The sequence below is a fragment of the Halichondria panicea genome, chromosome 12 (assembly GCF_963675165.1).
Source record: "Halichondria panicea chromosome 12, odHalPani1.1, whole genome shotgun sequence".
Taxonomy (NCBI): Eukaryota; Metazoa; Porifera; class Demospongiae; order Suberitida; family Halichondriidae; genus Halichondria; species Halichondria panicea.
The window spans coordinates 2,785,236-2,806,598 of NC_087388.1; the positions used below are offsets into that span (position 1 = coordinate 2,785,236).

General features: G+C 42.3%; 4 protein-coding genes across 5 annotated transcripts; all 4 read right to left on the reverse strand.

Annotated features, from left to right (window-relative positions):
• Nucleotides 1-362: 362 nt before the first annotated feature.
• On the reverse strand, nt 363-19,792 carry LOC135345731 (uncharacterized). 2 transcript variants are annotated; one of them, XM_064543178.1, is made up of 5 exons: nt 19,209-19,792; nt 18,311-19,117; nt 13,139-13,215; nt 2,573-2,647; nt 363-1,640 (listed from the first exon to the last, which is right to left on the reverse strand). In XM_064543178.1, exons 1-5 carry the CDS (start codon nt 19,525-19,527, stop codon nt 723-725), a joined length of 2,196 nt encoding a protein of 731 aa, XP_064399248.1. In that variant the 5' UTR covers nt 19,528-19,792; the 3' UTR covers nt 363-722. The 2 variants fall into 2 exon arrangements, with proteins under 2 accessions (XP_064399248.1, XP_064399247.1); XM_064543177.1 differs by having other exon boundaries at nt 363-1,652.
• Nucleotides 2,655-8,143, reverse strand: LOC135345734 (uncharacterized). Its single transcript, XM_064543183.1, has one exon. The coding sequence runs from the start codon at nt 8,132-8,134 to the stop codon at nt 7,340-7,342; it is 795 nt and encodes a 264-aa protein (XP_064399253.1). The 5' UTR covers nt 8,135-8,143; the 3' UTR covers nt 2,655-7,339.
• Nucleotides 8,751-9,577, reverse strand: LOC135345431 (uncharacterized; the record flags this gene model as incomplete). The annotated part of the gene is made up of 1 exon (XM_064542853.1): nt 8,751-9,577. A coding segment is annotated over one exon (825 nt), but the record flags the coding sequence as incomplete, so codon positions are not given.
• LOC135345735 (uncharacterized) lies at nt 9,562-11,704 on the reverse strand. The gene has a single exon (XM_064543184.1). The coding sequence runs from the start codon at nt 10,499-10,501 to the stop codon at nt 9,878-9,880; it is 624 nt and encodes a 207-aa protein (XP_064399254.1). The 5' UTR covers nt 10,502-11,704; the 3' UTR covers nt 9,562-9,877.
• Nucleotides 19,793-21,363: the final 1,571 nt, after the last annotated feature.

Here is a 21,363-nt window from a genome sequence, read left to right on the forward strand (position 1 = left end):
ATACCAGTTGGCCCGTAAAATTAATCATGCAGAGTGTGTGAGTCATGCCTTATGACAATTAACCCTATATCCAACTCCATGCATGGCCATAATTATTATATATAGATTGGGCGGCTTTATGCTTTAATTTCTTGCTAAGATCTGTCGAGTTCTAGACAAAGTCAGACTATAGCAGAGACTGTCAGAAGTTGTTTCAAACAAATTCTATTCTTAGAGACAAAAAGAAGAGTAACAGCAACTAACATTTTAGAACAAAACAGAACCCACACTAATTAAAGAGGTGGAGTTTCAGCAGATGCTGCCAAAACCACAATTCGTAAGTGTGAAAAAACTCTACTTGTACTACTATAATACTTTAGTAGTTTAGTTACTAATAATATTTCATTCCAAATTCTTGTCCACAAACATAAAGTGAAGTGAATGATGAGACAGAAACAGGGTGTGCGCGTCTAAGTATAGAGGCTAACAAAAGAATAGTAAGAATCACAAAAAGAGGCAATGCGGTAGGACTACAAAGAGATGAATAAAGTAGTAGCGCATTGCGTGATTAAATTCTATTGCGTATTACGTAACATGATATAATAACGGAAAACTGGTAAAGGTGACTACAGAAATTAATAATGGTAAAGATCGTTAATACTAAAGTGTTCACTACAATACTGTAAATTAACATTAGCAAACATACATCATTGAGTTAGCAGCGCAACAATAAAAACCGATTATTATAGAGAGAAGAATTCCACATTCTGGATGTAATTAAATGGTTTTATCTGTCCTCCGCCTACAAAGACTTCTCCACTAGGAAGTACTGAGCATGTGCAATTGTATCGTGCAGTCGTCAGGTCTCCCACTTTCACCCACTTCCTAGTGTCAGGCTGGTAGAGGACGATCGATGAACTTGGGTTGTCTCTGTCGTCCCGTCCACCAACAGCTAACAGTGACCTCCCAATACTAAGAGGAGATGAATACTTCAGTAATGTGTCTTCTGTCATACGCCAGAGGGGGGTGGGTGTGTCCAGGTTGGAAAGGGCTTTTGAAAGGAGTTCATTAAGGTCAACGTGGTACACTGTCTTGTTTATCCCACTGTGATTGTATCCCCCCATTAGGTAGAGGGTGTTTCCGACGACAGCTGATTTCATTACTGATCTTTGGATAGGTAGTGACTGAGCAATGTACCATCTTCTTGATGTCACGTCCAACACCTCCACAGAGGAGGTTCGATGTTTTTTAACATACCCACCAGCTACAATGATGTGGTTGTTGAATGAGACAGCTGCTGAGGAACAACGAGCAATATTCATTGCTGGGTACGGGTGAGTCCATTCCCCTGATTCAAACACCGCAAGCTGATTGGTTTCTTTGGAGCTCATTTGATAACGTCCACCTACCAGAAGTAGTCGATTAGCAATCGATGTCATAGCGAAGCACTTGGCTGTGTACTCTGGTAGTTTGGTCCATTGATCTTGCTCGAGCTTCATCACTGTACACGCATCACGACCATTTTCTGTAACACCTCCACCAACATACACGGTGCAACCAATAACAGTACTCAGTACCGAGGTGCCTGCCTTGATTGGTATATCATTTCCTCTTCTCCGTTTAAGAGTGAGCGGAGGTCTCAACTCTCTTGGAGGGGAACCCTGAAAAATAAACTAGGATAGAGTAGCAATAAATGTGTTCAAGCAAAATCACCATAGAGAAGAACAGGTGGGCGGTGTTATTTACAAAGTTATAATTATGGGAGCTGCTTAGCTTTGCTAGCACAGAGAAGCATCATGACCAGTACCAGCACCAGTCCAGCCAGGCTCAAAACAACGTACCCCTTTGAGTGTGAAGTTAAGCGCTGGGCGTATTGTTAAAAAGTACCAGAGGCTCAGAGGTAGATGGAATTTATTGTAAGCAGGTGTTTCATCTTATTGGCGCTGTTAGATCGAGCCTGCCATATACTGCTGCAGATTCTCATCAAAGGCTAAACTGAAATAGCTACAGTATGAAATTCAGTGAGTCTGAGAATTGTACGCCCTTACTATAACCAGGAGCACATTACAGAAGGAGCGTCTAACTCTACATGGGTGTGGGAATTACATCTCGTGTTTTCCTAAACGCCGCATTTCCTTATATATAAGAAAAGTGTGTACATAAATTACAGACCGCGGTCAGCCTGTGAATATCATTATGGATGTATGTAGAGGAAAGCTAGGTTGACTCCGTGAGCCAGAAAGAGCTAAAACGAATAGCTAGGCCATTGATGGGTGTTTGTATACATGTCATTAGTGGGGTACAGAAAGTTTTGAAATAGGAGCATGTCCAATTACTTTGTAAAGAGAGAGTTTGCTAGACCTAACACATACTAGGCGTTTTGTTTTTGCAGTAGGAGTACAGGGGTTCTTAGAAGAGAGAGAGCTTACTACCAGACCTATAGCTAACTAGCTAGCTGTAGCTTTTCACTTTTCATGACCTATGCGCTCAGCTCAATTAGTACCAGCCTGCAGATGATTATCACCCACTTAGCGCAATTGCGATTCCCAACGTGTAATGTGCTTCTGCTATAACTCAGCAATAATTGTTTCACCTGTTTCTGCTGTTGAATGATGAAGTCTCTCCTGAGAAGCTCAGGATCACTGTACCCAATCTGTTTTCTGTGTGCCTGTAGAGGGGAACATAGTCAATTTCTCACTCCAATATTTTTCTGCCTCAAGGCGTAGCCACACGAGGGATACGGTAAAGCTGACTGTGTGTGTGTATTCCAGTTGTAACTTGTTCAATGGTTGCAATGCGACGAAAACTAACATATTCTATAGGCCTCTAGCCACGTTCTCTTGGATTTTTATTCGTGGATTTGCAAACTAAAACTTCTTTCTCGAGTTATGGCTAGTTTTACTCCACAGTGAAGGTCTCTTCAGAATCTTTCATAGCAGCATTTGTTCGCATATATTTTCTATTCGAGTTAGCCTCTGTTTGTTAGCTACGAGTCTGAAAAAATCTGCAAAAGCAGCATGCATATCGATCCTTGTGAACTCTGACCTCATTGCAGATCCACCCCATTTATAATTATTCTTGACAGGAAATCCCTTACTTAAACTTCTACATATATATGCCTCTATCCTTGAAGACTACTGTTTCCATCTTCTATAATGACTGCGTTATAACATAGTTTCTTCTAGTGGGGGTGGGGAAGAAATAGGAGCTAGGAGGAAGAGGGAGACAGAGGGAGTTTATAATATAAATAATAGTTTATAATGTAAATGAGTAAGCTAAGAAACAAGTTGGCTAGCTCTACGCGCGACCTTTATTCGAGGTAGATCTACATAATTATTTGCAGCTGAAGCGATCCTTTACCGGTCTCTATTTAAATTATCGTATAGCAGGTAATTTTCGTGGGTAAAAATTTCGTTCAACTCGAAAACGGTGATTTTTTCGGTGCCTGCACTACATTGCATGTGTTCCAGTAAGCCATGCCTACGTTTTCGTGGGGGAAAATTTTGTGGAGGTCAGCTTGCATACAAAAATTTTACCCCACGAAAATTATCCGCTATACGGTACCTTAATGTTACTATTATAGACGGGTAGTAATTAATTTTAGCGTTTTCAGATTTTTCTGTTTTTAGGGTACTAATTTGGGCGGATTTGCAAATTCATTACCACAATAAAAAGCACCGCAGGTGCTGATGCCTCGGTGGAGGTGCCAAAGCTACATAACATAAAGCTACTAAGCTAGCTTTTATACACATATTAATTATAATTATCATGATGAACATATTTTATTTTACCACATCTATGATTTTACTGCATGCACAAACCAGGGAAACTCAAAGAGTGGGTAATGATCGACGATGATTGCTGTTAAAAACGATCGATGCCAAAAGTTCAAGTCTAAAATTAATGGCTGCAAGTCAGCAGAGCTAACTACTAAGTAAAGTAGCAATACTCGGTAAACAAGTTGGCTACGTGCTCTTCTGAAAAGGCTGCAATGGCATTCCAAGTAAGCAAAACTAGGCATAACTCGAGAACGAAGCATTATTTTACAAATCCACGAATTAAAATCCAAGAAAACATGACTAGAAGCCTATAGAAACTCTTACTTACACTTCATTGATCCTTGTGCAGCTGTAGCAGTCTACACACACAGACTGACAGACAGACAGACACACACACTACCGTATACCTCGCTTGTGCATGCGCACCGAGGGATAATTATATCTCGTAAAAGTATGAGTTTTAAGGTTGAATGGAAAGTTTGGAGACAGATACAGATGAAAAAAGGGCTAGCTTGCTTAGCATACTCTCAAAAGTACATTACATTATACAAAAGTACGTTTGAAAAAAAGAAAAAAAACATTTTTTTAATGAGATTCATAATTTATAATAGTAACAGTAAGGTAACTGAACACTCCTCTGGATCTATTTAAGGTTTAGCACTTTAGTGCTCTAGCAGTACATAATTAATAAGGTGTAGCCGCACGAGGAATACGGTGTCTATTCCAGCTGTAAGGCTGCACCAAATTGATGTTTCGCAGATCCCAGTATAGAACAGGTGGCAGCAGGCAAACACATTTTTCAGTAATCACAAAACACAACAAAAAGTTACTTCAAAGCATCACTACATTATAGTGCTAGATCACGTGGTCAATCTGACCTCTGACCTTGACAACTATATTTTTGGGAATTCTGAAATCCGTGAAACATTAACTTGATATGGCCTTGCCTCGAATCCAGGCCGATTTATTGTATAGGTGATAGTAGCCTCGACTCCAGGCAGCAAAGAGAAAGGCGGCTTGGTATACATTGTACCACATGTAGAGGGTAATTTTCGTGGGGTAAAATATTCGTGGTTTTCGTGGTTGAAGGTCTGACCACAAATATTTTACCCACGAATGAAGCGACCTTGCTTACCTTACCTGCAGTGCAAGCTCCAACCACGAAAATATTACCCACGAAATGTTCAATATTGCTGAACCACCACGAATATTTTGTCCCCCAAAAATTACCCGTTATACGGTATGCGCATGCACGTACATTACCACGAAAAGGGGGTAATCCGTATACAGGGTTTTGCAGAATCTTTGCAATATCCATAAAAAAGCGTCGAGCGTTCCTTATATGGTTATATCTGTGGTCAATAAAGTTGTAGATCTAGTCAGCATGCATGGCACTATTCTATTGTAATAGTTGATGGAGATGCTCAGCAACAATAAGACACTCCAAAGCAGCTCTGTCTGGTGCACTATCTCCATCTTATATAGTACTTTCGTGAACAAAAAACGCCATTTTGCTTCTGAATTTTGCTTTAGGCTTGGCATTTCACCACAATGTGTGTATATGAGACCACAGTGTGTAAACATTAGATATGGATAATGCATGAGGTATCTATGTGTTATAGTGTCCCAAAGCTCGAGGGATGAGGGACACTATAACCACATAGATATCGAATGCACATTATCTAGATCCCAAAACCTATTGGCTACTAGAAATGCACTAGCTTAGCAACAGTCAACCTAGCAACTGCATCATTTCTTTTGAATATTAATATCTGAAAAGTTGCTCTACTAAATCTGTGTCTATTCAAGTCAATTCACAGTTTAAATGGAAAAAATTATAGTCCTAGCTCCACCCACAAAACGGCAGCTCCTCCCCGCTTTTGCAGCAAACAAGCCTAGCATACTTTTGGTATGCATGCCATAGACTCGTACTACTCTCGAACAAAGCGAAAGGAAGAAACTCAAGCTAGAATTTGCAGCAAACAAGCCCAGCAAATGAGCATCTCCTATACTACTCTGGAACAAAGCGAAAGAAGAAGCCAAAGCTAGAATCCCAGCATTTCCCTACATCCAGCTCCTCCCCCAATGCAGCCTTGCAGTAAATACACTGCATGCCCAAGAAAGGGGGGCTCCTCAAACAAGCTAGAATTTGCAGCAAAACGAGCGGCTCCTATATTACTCTCGAACAAAGCAAAAGGAAGAAGCCAAAGCTAGAATCCTCCCCATGCAGCCTTGCAGTAAACAATAAACAAGCACAGCACACTGCCCAAGAAATAAGCGGCTCCTACTATTCTTGAACAAAGCCAAAAGTAGAGCTTTCCTCTTCCATTCTACAAACTGTATATATACTTATGTTATTGTGCATCTAGCTACAGTCATGTTATTACATGTGCATCTCTTTGTAAAAGACAATATAACGTACATAGCCTGAGGCATTTAATAGAGCACATTGCAAGTGCTCTATTAGAAATAGAGCACATAGCAACAATAAGCAAAAACACTCAAGTGGGATCTAAGTATTATTTAGAACACACCTAGCAAAGATTAAGTGTTTTAATCTGCGTGCCGAGGATGGCCTCGAGGTTAACGTGGTGCTCGAGGCGCAGCCGAGTGCATTACGTAACCGAGAGGCCATCCGAGTGCACCAGCATTAAAACACGTGACTTGGCTAGGTGTGTTCTAAAGGATTTAGTGCTGTCACGTGAGCTCTAGCCTCGTGGCAGCTAGATCTAGCTACATTTTAAATCAGTTACTGGTGGCTAGCTAGCTAGCTAGACGTAATAGCAAGTTTTAGTAGGTTTGTAGATCCAGTAACTGATGCAAAGGAGAAGGAGATACGATCTAAAGCTATCTGGACTGACTGGGCATGTTCTCGATTTATTTCTCCTGCTGACCAACAGTCCCGATTTCACACTGGATATGCCTCCAGTTAATTGATCTGGCTTACTGGATGGGAAACTTTGTGCGCAAACTATATGGCAATGAGTATCTGGTTTGCTCTTTTGGAACACTATGATATTCGAAGCACCTTTGATGAAACGATTATATGGATCTGGCTTAGGTACAGGTACGTACGTACATCTTCGAAGCAAGCTGAGCCTATTTCTCCAGACGAAAAAGTGATGATGCTATGGTACGTGGTCAAGTCAGCAATTCGGTACACATGAAACAAGTCGAAACAATAACATTCAACTTTCTAATACTTTGCTTGTGTACGTATTCAATCTGCTTGTATTATTATTATAATTATGATGACATTCAGATTCAATCTGCTTGTATTATGATTGTTTGATAAAAGTGTGCATTAACAAACCAACTTAATCCACACTTAACTTAAAGCACACTTAAGTGTGGATTAAGTTATTTAATCCATGGTCACCTAACTACTTTCAGATAAGCTGATTGGCTGGAGATCATGTGATCAGCACTAAATCCATATAAGGAACGCTCTACACCCTCAATTTTAAAGATTATATAATATTATGCAAAACCCTATATATATATATATACATATTTTTTTTTATGCATGCGCAATGATAGAAGGTTCAAAGTAAGTGAAAAAAAGAGTAAGTGAAAATAGTTCATAATGTAATGTTACATTCAGAGTTAACCAGGTCCACGGCTGTAGGGGTTAACGTTGCGTGCCCACATGAGGACCTTGCTCCTCTAATGGACATGATTGATGATCGGAGGAGAGAGAAAGATAGTCGGCATTTTAGCCAGCACATAGTACTACTGTAGGGATTGTTCCATTTGGTTGCCAGAAGTGATGCCAGTCTTTTGTAAAATGTGTTGGCCTCATTATCTAGCCCCCCTGTGGCAGAAAGTACAAGTGGTGTAAAGGTGGCATGTTCGATCTCTCTTATTCTTTGTTCATAGGCCTGCTTTTTGATCCTTTCATGCTTTCTGTATGCGGAGGAGAGTTGGGTATGTCTGTTGGACGGGGCCAGGGGGTTAAATACTCTAACGTCAAAGTAAGTTCTTTGAAATGTTCCTCCCCAAAAACCGTTGGCTGCTATATCTAGCCAAGCTCCATCCTGGCGGTTGGCTGAGGCACCTCTCAGAGCTTCCTGTGACACAGGTTGTAATTCCGGCTCTGTACAAACATTATTGCACACTTCTGTTAGGAGGGTGGCTGTTAGGTCCCTGATCTCGTTGTGCCTGATTGAGGGGAATCCTCCCCTAGCACAGGACATGGCATGTTCCACTGATAACTTTTTTCCACATTCACATTTTAGGGGCATGTCTGCTGGAGTCCAGCCATATCTGAGGGCTAGGGCATCTTGAAAAGCGCCCTTGTGGAGTGCAAAACCGTGTTCCACCAATGGTATGGCAGTGAGCCATGTTGATGCTCCCTTCTCTTTTGCGAAATCCATCGCTCTCCTTAGTGGGTCCGGCAAGGCCTCCGAGATCCTATTCGCTTCACAAGGCTATTCGCTTGATTTTGTTGATGAACTTGTCTCTTGGATTCCAGCTGCTTCGAAACAATGGTGGGGCCATAGTTAGGGTCCTGAGAGAGGATGTGGTCACAGAGAGTCGACGTGACTAGAAGGGATGATGCTATCTTATGAGCCGCTGTTCTTGATGGAATGTCTATCCCAAGGCCACCAAGCCTTGCTGGTAGAGCAAACAATGTGCACTGTAGGTCATTTGGTGGTGGTCTTCCTGTCAGTGCTGGAAGAAGATCTGAGCTAAGCGCATTGTCAATAGGCTTCAGCAGGGGGCCTATATCAGGGGTGGTGCGACTCAGGTAGGTCCATTTGCTCATCAGACCATGGGTGACAGCAGAAAAGGCTGCATGAGGTTGAGTTGTAGCGATTCTTGCCAGGCCTTCACATTAGAGACCCATTCTTTGACCTTCAACTCAGTAGGAGTTGTTACATATTCTCTAGGGCCAATGGCGACTCCCACGTATGGTCTGCCATCAGTTGTTACGTTCACACCTGTGCCAGTGAAGAGGATGTTGGCCTCAGCATTGCAGTCCTTCTTAGTAATCAACCATGTCTCTTCGATGCTTTTGGAAAGTAGCCATAACCCGGGCCTGCTGTAGTTAATTTGTCCCACCATTCACGTAGTTCTGTAATTTTTCCCACGGCTGCGGCATCGTCTGCATACCATATCTGTTTGTAGTTTCCTTCCAGTTTCCTGATGAGTGGTATGGTCGCAAGGGCGTACATGGGCATCGCAAGTGGATCTCCCTGAGTGGTTCCCTCTTGAGATAGTAATGTGTCTCCATCCACGAACAGTTCGGTGGGGGCTCTGTAATTGTTAATTAGTATGGTGGCGAGGGGTGGACACAGTCTTTGAATATTATGAAGAGCAACTTGTCTGTTAAGCGAGTTAAAGGCATTGCTGGCATCGACCAGGAGCACACCTTCGTTGTCATCTGATTCAAAGGAAGTTCTTACCGCATGCACTGCAGCTTCAATTCCAGCGATCTGTCCCCCACACAGTTGAAGACATCCAGCGGTGTCTTGTATGTCCTGCCTAGTAATGGAGAGGACTGCTTTAGCAATAATCTGTCTGGCAGTGTCTCCAACACCTATAGGACGTACACCTGGGGTTTTGTCCAGGGCGATAAGCCTGCAGGCAAGTAGGGGTGAGATAGATTTGGGATCAATATAAGATGTGCAGATCCTCCTTGCTGCCAGAGCGAGGTCAGCAGAGGTACCTTTATATGATGTACATATTCTTCTCCAACCGTGTGCGTCTATGCCCGATGGTCCCGCTGAGCCGGTGGTCCTCAATGCGGCCGATCTTATGGTGCTAGCATCAATAGAGTCAAAGATAACAGGGTGGATAGGTTGGGGGATCGGAATTTATGATGCATTCTGTTCTGGCCGGTTGGCCCAGAGGGTGCTTGCTGTTCAGTGCTTCTCTGACTGTGGGGGAGTCTTGGATGTTTGGGTCTGATGGATCGGTCAGATGAAGAGTGCCACCTTTCTCCCCATTGTTCGATAGCAGATCCAATGCGGCCTTTATTTTTCCGGCAAACATCAGCTTGGCAAAGGAACGTGAGAGGTTCTGTTTGGCTGTGGGGGGATAGGTCTTTGGTAGGCGATTCTGTAAGGCCCTACCTTCCAATACTAATTCATTTAAGTCACCATTCTTCCAAACTCTCAGCCTTCTATCCAGGCATGTGATGTGTTCCTTTGACTTGGTTTTTGAAGAAGCAGGATAGGCAGTACGGTGGCAGCCCGAAGGGCGATTGACTCCATCGAAGATTCTGTGGCAAAGGCTAAGAATAGCCTAGAGAGCTCTCGCACAAATTCTTTCCCAACTTTGCCTAGTGGTATAGTAAAATAGTTTGGTCTCCAGTGTACAACTTCTGAGTACGTTGCTTCAATTATTTGAGTGAAATCTGTGGCACTGTGGATACCCCATGTAAAATTGGGGGTGCTTATCGGTAAGAAGTTTGGTAGCATAGGGTATGATCTCTGTTCATTGCTCGTAGTTGGCGGGGTGGGAGAGTTGCTGTAGCTTGTGCCTGAACTAGATATGTGGTCTCCCTCTTCCAGATCCAGTAATGTTTGTGGTGACAGTGGTATTGATTGAGTGGTCAAATTCGCTGAGTCGGTTAGGTGGAGTACGACTGGAACATCCACGCTGGAAGCAGATTTGGGAGAGCTGTTTTGGCAGTTCCCCAGCTTACTTGGCAGACAGTTGGAGCATTTATTGCCTGCTTTCACACAGGAGCAACCTTTGCACATGCCGGTTCTGTTGCATCTACAGCACTGCACCATGATTTGGCTTTTCCAGGCAGAATTCAATCTTTCTCGATCTTTCTCACACTTCGGAGTCAGAGTCAACTCAAAAAAATAATAAATAATAAATAAATAAATAAAATAAACAAAAGGAACCAAAATCAAAATTAAAAGGAAACCAAAACGAAACCAAACAATAATCCTTCACGGCACTTCACTGGATCTACACCAAAAATAAAAAATAAAGAAACGGCAATTCGGATGGACGTATGCTGATGTGGGGCAACACAAGGACAAACAAAAAAACAAAGATCCTTCTGCTCTCTCACAGGGTACAAATCTCAAATCTCTCTCTCAAGTTCAATTCAGTCAGCACAGTCTCAGGCTAAGTCTCTCACAGTATAGGTCTCTCTCTCAAGTTCAATTCAGTCTCAGTCTAAGTCTCTCACAGCACAGGTCTCTCTCTCAAGTTCAATTCACTGAGTCAGCACAGTCTCAGTCTAGTCTAAGTCTCTCACAGCACAGGTCTCTCTCTCTTGTTTTTCTTGGCTTTCTTGGTCGCGTTCGTATTCTGAAGTTGTAGTCCGTGTTACATCATTACATAGAAGTATTAATTGTGCAAAGATGACAAGTCCTGCTTTGGCTTACTCCCTTTATTTGAGATAAGTCTCACTGTATGGTTACAGATGTTATAGGAAAGGTATGATGTGTTCCTGTGGGTCCCCTGATGAGGCTGTGGTAATATGGTCTTCTGCTGCCAAATCTCTTTATGTTCAACAAGAAGTCATTGCTGAAGATAAAGAAGCTAATGATCACTCCTGAAAGCTTTTAATACAAAGCTTAGACTCAACACTCAGGAAGTTCTACTGATCAATGTATTAAAAAGTCCACCACTCTTCCTAGTTGGCAGCTCTAGCTGTCTGGAAGGCCTCCTTGAACTGATAAACAGAGCTAGAAGAAGCAACACTGCATGCTGCAGCATAATTATTCTACTTTAATTTGTGTCTCTGAAAATTGCCATTGCGGTCATGAACATTCTTTTGTGTCATGAAATTGCTGTCAATTATTTCGCGCATGCGCATGCAAGCCGCTTTTCTCTTCGCGGCCTGGAATCGAGGCTACGTAATAGTGCACATGCATGCATGCACAAACTGAGTTCCCAGAATCTGGGGAATTCTTTCTACGTAAGCCTTTGTAAAATTATTGCGTATTTGTTTACACTAGATTTTTTCCGTATTAATACTGTGAAGCTGTGACTTACGTCCTCTATTGTGTTGTCGAGAAGGCTTGCACACTAGTCTGAAGCCAGAAGAGGCTCTCCTCTACCTCTACGATGGTAGTTGGAAGCACGAAGTCAAAGACCACAACAAAGGCCACAACAAGAGGTAGTTCTGTTTCTGGTCAGGTTGCTTCCCTGGTTACGTGAGGCCAGGAGGGACAACAGCAACTGAGCCACAAATATTTGCAGTGTCATCACTTTTCACAGTTTGTCTTTAAAAATGGTTTACAACACAATTAAATAACATACAGGTAGAGGTATTTAGGCTTTGGCAACCAGAACATTGAACTGAGAATTGTCTCTATATCAAACACCTATATACTGTGATTGCACTAGCTTGAGCCATTGTACGTGCTCGCTCTGTATCAAAGCAAAAAAGCAAAATGAGACCACATAATTATTGTGTTAGCATAATAACATCTTTCATTGCAAAATACAAGATAGTATATACATTAATACAAGATACAAACACTAGCTTACTGAATGTTGAAGTGTTGCAGATGTAATTATTGCAACACCCACTCAACCTAAAGTGAGTGGGTGTGGTTTGCGCATGCGCATTAGGTGTGTTGCTGAAAAAACAGCCCTGTGAAATATTGAGCGGCGGATGGACCAGAAACATAACTACCTCTTGTTGTGGCCTAATTAAGCCTGTACAGAAACCAAGTTCAAACATCCCGACCACTATAGAGGTAGATGAGAGCATCTTCTGGCTTCAGACTAGTGTGCAAGCCTTCTCGACAACACAATAGAGGGCCACAGCTAGCTAGGTAAGCTTCCCCATAGGCCATATAATGTAGACAGTATACATGGGGGCCCTGGGCGTTGACGGACCACACCTATGATTAAGTACACATGCAATAGATACCAGACCGTATATTTTAATCGGCCTGGATTCGAGGCTAGGTATGGCCTAACTGTTAAACAATTGCAAAATAACAGTTTATAATTATACGCTATACGCACGTTCCCCCTTGGATTTTGCAGTCTTCTCAAATTGTGCGTAGCATTAAATGCAGGCCTGGGGATGAGGTTATCGTTTGACCTCTCTGCAGATCCTGTAATGGGATGTAGATCTACCTCGAATAAAGGTCGCGTGTAGAGCAGCAACGTGCTCTTAGCTTTTTAGCTCTTAGCTTTTATACGACAACGAAGCTTTAATTAACATCGAAATCTGCCACTTTTAAAACTAATAATTTGTTGTGTGGAGGCTATCCATGCTGTAAACGCAGTGCTACAATGTATGGCATCCAGGTAAGTAGACTCACATATCACAAACAAACAGACAAACAGACAATCGTATACTACTATACCCGTGTCCGCCCATGCGCGCCTCGGGTAACAATCATGCATTTTATTATGGCTATAATTAGGAATCTCATTCACCATGTACGCACCTTCTCGACTGGTCGAGTGTCCTTTGACTCCCTCTTTGTTACTTCAACTGGGTCCAACTGTCTTGTCAAAAATTTGTCTAAAAGGAGATATAATAAATTAAGTTAAAACTTACATGCTGAGCCTGCCCTTAAAAATTATTGCCTGCAGATAAAGTAGACTCGCAAGTCGTACGTCACTGTTGCATGGCGAACAGTAGACTGGTTAAACTCCGTGTAGAGACTCGTGCAATGTTTGCCACGATATTTGTGGCAACTCAAGTGGCTAGACCGCATGTGGTTACCACCATATCATTTATAGTGACATAGCACTAGATAACTCTAGGTATCACGTGCAGTAGACTGACGTCACGAAAACTTATACTGATAGCTGACTGTGTAACACGAGTATCTACACGGAATTTGACCAGTGTACTGTTCGCCGTGCAACAGGGACGGCTTGCGAGTCTACAGATAAAGTACATATATAGCCCTCAAATAAAAGTTCCTTTCCATTGCACCTACAGTTACTAATATACCCTAGAGGAAATCATATTTTGGTATGATTTGTGGGGGTCTAAATTCCGCAACTTCAGTGTCGCTTTTGCCGTGTTAGCATATTTAGGGTAGAATTTTATGGTGGATATTATTGTCACGACGTGGCTCAAGACTAGGGGGAGTGGTGTGACATTTCGCAGGTTATAATTTTGTGCACAAGCGTAGAGGGGGAAACTAAGAAAAATAACTAGAAAATGTTGCTAAATGCCTAATAATACCCTGTTAGTATGTAAAATTGCCAGCTATGGACTCCAACTAGTACCTGAATGCAACTTTTTGGGGGTATCCCCCCTTCCCCCCTAACAAGTATTGTTTCTGGAGGGTCTGTTTTTGTGTGTGCACAGATATGATTTCCTCGGGGGTAGTGTGGGTGTATTTTCTCGCGGGTCTGTTTTCGTATTGTGCATGGGTACGATTTTCTGGTTTTTGGGGGGTCTGATTCTGCAACTTCAGCAACTTCAGTGTCCTTTTACAATGTCAGCATATTAGGGTAGAATTCTCTGGTGGGTATTATTGTCACTGATAACATTCCACTGGATGACATAATTTCTGCAGCCCTCGGGTATTATGTTGCTCCAGTGCAATATTTGGCATGTTGCACTCGTGCTGGGCATGCAATAACTAATACACAATGTGTGAGTAGTTGTACTTAAATGTATCTTAAGATACCATTTCTAAGAAATTGTGATGCTACCATTGTGATAAAAGTATTTCCCTTATAATTATTGTGGAAAATCCTGAAAAGGGGGGGGAGGGGGGGATGATCGTAAAAAACGTGTGTAACATCAATTATCTCCGAAACCAGGAGCACATTACAGAAGGAGCGTCTAACTGTGCATGGGTTCGGAAATCGCATCTCGTGTGCTTTCCTAAACGCCGCATTGCCTTATAAGAAAAGTGTGCAAGTACTGTGTACATAAAGTACAGACCGCGGTCAGCCTGTGAATATCATTATAAACGGATTTTGTATGCAATGCAGCAGCAGGAGAGCTAGGTTGAGCCAGAAAGAGCTGAAATGAATAGCTAGATCTTTGATGGATGTTGGTATACATCATGGAAGAGGCTGTCATCGGTAAGGTACAGAAAGTTCTAAAATGGGAGCATATCCAGTCACTTTGTACAGAGAAAGTTTGCTAGACTTAGACTAACACATACTAGGCGTTTTGTTTTTGCAGTAGGGAGTCTTACTGGGGTTGTTAGAAGAGAGAGCTTACTACCAGGCCTATAGCTAGCTAGCTAGCTGTAACTTTTCACTTTTATTGACCTATGCTTGGTAAAAGTGCATCGTCAGCTCAATTAGCACTCGCCCGCAGACCCACTTAGTGGTTTTGCATTTAAGGTCATGCTTTGCAAACTTCCATGAGATGCGATTCCCGAGGTAAGACGCTCCTTCTGTAATGTGCTCCTGCCGAAACTAATCTTTCTGGACACATTTTTCTGTCAAAAGTTGGTCCAAGCGTAAGCCGTTAGATCTTCTTCAAATCTTTCTCTAACCGAAATGGCACTAGATAATGTCCAGCACTGCGGAGGATGTGTAGATATGTTCAAATCTTTCATAAGATAATCATAGCCAAGATTTTGGACAAAGTCCCAAATCTTAGCCGAAAACCGTTAATCTTTTCTCTCCCAAACCGATTACCTACTATAACAATAATTTGTTTACTGAATCACCACAAACCCACCACCTTATGTTGCTATGGAAATGTTTTTTGATATGTTGTAGCTTATTCATTCACCTACACAATGGCATCAAAACATTCTCTTAGAAACGTCATGCAAACATAAGATATTTACATTTAAGTACAACTACTCACACATTAGCATTTGGTTTTTAAGGCGTTAAACAGTAGCCTCATAGCATAATTATTATGCCTCGGTGCGCATGCGCAAGCGAGGTATACGGTAGTGTGTTTGTGTGTCTGTGTGTGTGTAGACTGCTACAGCTGCTCAAGGATGAATCAAGTGCAAGTAAGAGTTTCTATAGGCTTCTAGTCATGTTTACTTGGATTTTAATTCGTGGAATTGCAAAATAATGCTTCTTTCTCGAGTTATGCCTTACTTGGAATGCGAAGAGCACGTAGTCAAACTTGTTTACCGAGTGTTGCTACTCTACTTAGTAGTTAGCTCTGCACTAGAACGCTAGCTATTGGTAGCTGCAAGAGTGAGAAGAGAGTTGCAAGGCTCTGCTAATGCAGCCATTAATTTTAGACTTGAACTTTTGGCATAGATCGTTTTTAACAACAATCATGGTCGATCATTACCCACTCTCTGAGTTTTTGCATGCAGTAAAATTAAATTGTTTATCAGGTGTGTAAAAGCTATTAGTAGCTTTATGTTATGTAGGTTTGGCATCTCCACCGAGGCATCAGCACCTGTGGTACTTTCATTATAATGTTAATTACGCCTCGGTACGCATGCGCAAGCGAAGTATATGGTAGTGTGTTTGTGTGTAGACTGCTACAGCTGCTCAGGAAGTGTAAGTAAAAGTTTCTATAGGGTTCTAGTCATGTTTTCTTGGATTTTAATTCGTGGATTTGCAAAATAATGCTTCGTTCTCCTAGTGCCTATTTGCTTACTTGGTAGCCTTTTCAGAAGAGTGCGTAGAAAAACTTGTCCATGGAGTGTTGCTATTCTACTTAGTAGTTAGCTCTGCACTAGAACGCTAGCTATTGGTAGCTGCAAGAGTGAGAAGAGAGCTGCAAGGCTCTACTGATGCAGCAGCTATTAATTTTAGCTTTTAGATGTTGTACTTTTGGCATCAATCACGGTCGATCATTTCCCACTCTTTGTGAGTTTCCCTGTGATTAATACAGACGCAGGAAAATTACCGTAAGAACAATATGATATCTGTGCAGGGTTTCATCTAGTGGGGGGGGGGGGGGGGTGAATCTCCCCCCCCCAACATTTTAATAATGACATCATCACATTAGTACTATCCATGGTGTAATAATTATGTAACTACATGTAGATCTACTGTGATTGCACGAAATAAGGGGTGTACGTGGTAAACAAATGTGGTGAGTGGCCCAAACATTTTGCAGCGTGCATAAGCACACCCAAACCTTCCCCCCCCGCCCAACTTTTAATCCTTGCTGTGTGTATTAGCAATAGCTAGTAGCTTTCTGTTATGTAGCTTTGACACATCCACTGAGGCAGCGGTGCATGCATGTACACTACTTCAAGGCTGGAAAAGAATGAAAACATCAACAGTAGCAAATCAATTCAACTTGATTATTGGGACAAGAGAAGTCAGTCCCTAACCTATAGTGATCAACGATGCAATTTTTTCTGTATGCATGTCATGGATCACGGCACGACTCATGATCCTTTAGTACTAGGTAACACAATCATAATTATAGTACTGCTCACCCAAAAATACGCTCCCCAACCAGAGCAAGAAAATAGGCATTTTTTTATCTCAACAAGTGTTGCAAGCTGCGCTGTGCTAATGCCTCTCGCCATGTTATGCTTTCGCTCAAGAAGTACTGAAGTGTTTTAGTAGTTTCTATAATGAATTTTACATTAAAGTTAGCTTATCTATATAAACTCACTGAGAAGAAAAGACTTGTTTACATGCATCTATTGATTGTGGTATCATTGTAGTTGTGGCCTCAAGAAGAAAATTGATTCTTCCAAGATCTGGAGTTCAGTGTATATTTAACTGAGAAGATGAGAAGAAAAGACTTGTGTACATGCATATTGTTATATCTATTGTATAATTATGGTAGCTTACCAGGCTCTCAAGAAAAAGATTCTGCCAGGAGGATCTGATCTGTTTCTCTCACACGTGGGGGTGAGCGCGTATGCGCATTACATACACAGAAATAAGGGGTGTGTCTGCAAAGGTCAAGTTCACAAAATCAGAATAGAGGGATTGGCAACGGGAGTAACTCACGTGATCATTTCACATTGATTTCATATTGTTAACTCGAGAAAAAAGCCACACACACACACACACACACACACACACACACACACACACACACACACACACACACACACACACACACACACACACACACACACACACACACACACACACACACACACACACACACACACACACACACACACACACACACACACACACACACACACACACACACACACTTTAATTACCGTATCCCTCATGCGGCTACGCCTCGAGGCATAATAATACGTCCCCCCATAATGATAATGGTCTCTCAATAATAGCTCGAGTTTATAGATCTAGTAGCTGGATGAGCAAAAATTCCACTTTGAATATGCATGTGTTTTGTGGGGGGGTGGGGGCGTATTTTTTCGACACAGTTTTCAATACTTTAGGTTTCTATTTAAAGACGGGTAGTCATTTTTAGGGTACCAATTTTGACGTAATTGCAGTAAATTCATTAGCACAATATTATTTTGTCAAAATATGACTTGTATGAGTTTTTAGGTTGATTGGAGTCAGATGGGCTAGTTATATAGCATGCTTTTCATACTCACAAAAGTACATTTTCATTTTATGTAGGGCTATGGTCTATCAAGGATGGTGCTCGACTTCTTGATCACTGAAGCCTAAATACTGGCGGCATGAAATACTATCATGCAGCAAGGCATAATTTGGACACAATGTTGCAACGAGCTACTGTATCACACAGTATCTAATTGACTCACAGATGTCCCTGGCAGACGGTCTTTTATTCATTTCTTCTTGCAAACAATTGTCGATAAGCTCCTTCAACCTGTGTGTGGGAGAGATCTGGGCAACATGGAATGATCGCTCCTTGGCTGATTTGATTGTCTCCAGCTTGCGAACAATCTGCGCCACAATCACCCCATAGGAAAACACGTCAAGGCGACTGTCATAGTTCTCTTCTTCTAATCGAATGGCCTCGGGAGGTAGATACCCCCTACGGTGAGCAATGGCTGTGAGGGTAGAGCTAAGCTGTGAGGGATCATATAGCCGTGACATGCCAAAGTCAGAAATCTTTGCGATAGGCACTGGTTGTGTAAGCTTCAGTAAAATGTTATCGCCACAGAGGTCACGGTGGATAATCTGCTTGCTGTGAATGTAGGCCAGACCACAAGCCACGTCTTTGGATAAGTTAATTTCACATTCGCTAGTGAGGGACTCTTCATTAAGGCCGGAGAAATAGGATCTCAGACTACAATCCATCAGCTCAACAACGAGGATTGTACTACCTGATTTGGGGTGCTTAGCGGCCGACAAAAACTGAACAATATTAGGGTGCTGCAACGACTTGAGAAACTCGCCTTCGCGATCAATTGCATCGATAGCTTCTTCACAATTGCCGACAGGAATACTTGCTTGCATCTCCAAAGCATCGTGAAGCAGCACCTTAACTGCACAAACCTCACCCCTGTAGCTGCCTTTAAATACTGCTCCAAATGCACCTTTACCGAGTAGTTGGTCTAGGAAAAGGTCCAAATCTTCATTAATCTTCTGTCGATTTTGGTCAACTACAGGGGGTGGATAGAAATTAATACACAGCTGACGAAGTAAGCACACAACAAGACAATTTTAGTGCTCATAATAATGTATAGAGCTTACCTTGTAGCTTAACTTTTTTTGGACTGTTTGCAACAATACGCTGTATACGGTCTCTTTCGATGGTCCTGGCTATGTGAACGTAACCCACAGTAGGACTAGATAAAGCGTCCACCACACGTTCCCATTGTCTCTCTCCACCTTTCAGCCACTCTAACAAGCCCTCACGATAGCAGTCATCAGGATTGTTGCTCCATTTTTCACCAATGCTTTCAATTGTAGGTGCCGACACTTCGAGCATCAACAATATGTTTCGCCACTTGTTTCGAGCATCAAACGTATCTACGTACACTTTGTTTAGATCTACTATTGTGAGAGACATATTGTAGTACAGTATAGTCACGACATGACAGTATAGTATAAGTAGTGATCACCAAACTTCGTCACACATCACATACTGAAACGGACGATACCGGTAGTCCAGGGCGTGAGTATGGTGGCCCAGACGCAGGTTTATTCGTAGTTGATAGTAGTTCACAATACCGATACTAGATCACAGGCTAGAGGCCAGGAGGTACGACAACATCATTGGGGCGAGCGAAGCGAGTCCCTTAATAGTTCATAGATACTACATAGTATCTATGTAGTTGGGCGGAGCCCGACCGTCCCTGACGGGAGGGACGGTCGGGCTCCGCCCAACTAGTATCTATGCTTAGTTAGTCATGCACGTGGTCCGAGTGGTGTATGTAGTGGACTAGCCTCGATTCCAGGCCGCTGAGAAAGGACCGTATAGCGTGTAATTTTCGTAGCCTCCTTTGCAGCCTCTCCTTTTTCTGTTCTTTGTCACTGTAGTTCAATAAGATAAAATACGGGACGAATTGGAGGAACAAAGAAAAAAGAAGGAAGAGACTAAGAAAAAGGAGAGCCTGCCTTGCTAAGTCGCGTGACGGTAGACTAGTGGTAGACAAGTGAAAATGAACGTGGGCAATCACTAGCTGGGCGGAGCCTGACAGAGCAAAAAGCTACAGCATGCCTACGCATTGCAAACTCTAAATAAAAGCTGTTAGCATCGTAGATAGTAAGCCAGAATCAAGCGTGGAGACATCGTAGACAAGGGCTTACCTAGACTAAAGACTAAAGAGACTAAATATCTAAATTTAGCTCAGTTTTTTTTCCTGAGTTCAGAACAGACCCACTTGATTAGTAGATATAATTATTACAGCAGTATAGTCTACTCTACTCTAGTCTTTCATACTTCCTCTACTGACTAAAGGTCTCACGAAGGCTGACTCTACTGCACTGTACTGTACTGTTCATAACAGATTATGTTCCTGGTAAATGCGCTCCAAGTACTGTGTGGGAGGACAGTTATTGAGGTTTTCTCTCGCCCATGCTCGTTAAAATTTGTCCACGTCAGTAGGGGATCACGCGACTTAGCAAGGGGCTCTCCTTTTTCTTAGTTGCTTCCTTCTTTCTTTCTTTGTTCCTCCAATTTTCTCTTCTGTGACAAAGAACAGAAAAAGGAGAGGCTGCGAAGGAGGCTATAATTTTCGTGGAGCAAAATATTCGTGGTTTTCGTGGTTGGAGGTCTGACCACGAATATTTTACCCACGAAGAAGCGACCTTGCCTACCTTTACCTGCAGTGCAAGCTCCAACCACGAAAATATTACCCACGAAATGTCTCAATATTGCTGAACCACGAATATTTTGTCCCCCGAAAATTATTCAAGGGGCTGGAGTCGAGGCTAGTAGTGGAGAAGCGATATGGCCCCCCCCCCTTAGTTTGGGGCCCCCGGCCCTAAAACGCTATAAGGGGGGGCCCCATTGCACTAGCGGTATACGCCCCCCTTAGTGATTATAGGGCCCCCCTAGAGAAGTCTTCTGAGCAGTGGAGTCAAGCCAGCACAACAGTAATAGGAGGTTGAGTTGAGAATCAATGGCTATAATGTTTATGTAGATCTAAACTCCAATACAGAATATATTACCAGCCTATAATCTGTGCTGCTTGGTCACTGACGATAACAGTATAAGGCAGCCATAATTATGTGCAAAATAAGGCCTGCGTTACAGTGTGGCAGCACATAGCCATTGTATACACAGCACATGCATGCATGCATTCATATAGGCTGAGCATATACTACTGAGAATACAAGCAGCAGCCGCAGCCCATGCATTTTGTTATCAAGAACTTTTCCTGGCGAAGTTGAGAATAAACTG

What these genes read in the sequence shown, in the direction of transcription:
- LOC135345734 (XM_064543183.1), bottom strand. Translation starts at nt 8,134, where the DNA reads ATGGATTTCGCAAAAGAGAAGGGAGCATCAACATGGCTCACTGCCATA.
- LOC135345735 (XM_064543184.1), bottom strand. Translation starts at nt 10,501, where the DNA reads ATGGTGCAGTGCTGTAGATGCAACAGAACCGGCATGTGCAAAGGTTGC.
- LOC135345731 (XM_064543177.1), bottom strand. Translation starts at nt 19,527, where the DNA reads ATGTCTCTCACAATAGTAGATCTAAACAAAGTGTACGTAGATACGTTT. An exon ending in AAAAAAAGTTAAGCTACAAG is followed by an intron (nt 19,118 to 19,208) that starts GTAAGCTCTATA and finishes CACCCCCTGTAG; the next exon opens with TTGACCAAAATCGACAGAAG. An exon ending in ACACTCGACCAGTCGAGAAG is followed by an intron (nt 2,648 to 13,138) that starts GTGCGTACATGG and finishes TCCCCTCTACAG; the next exon opens with GCACACAGAAAACAGATTGG.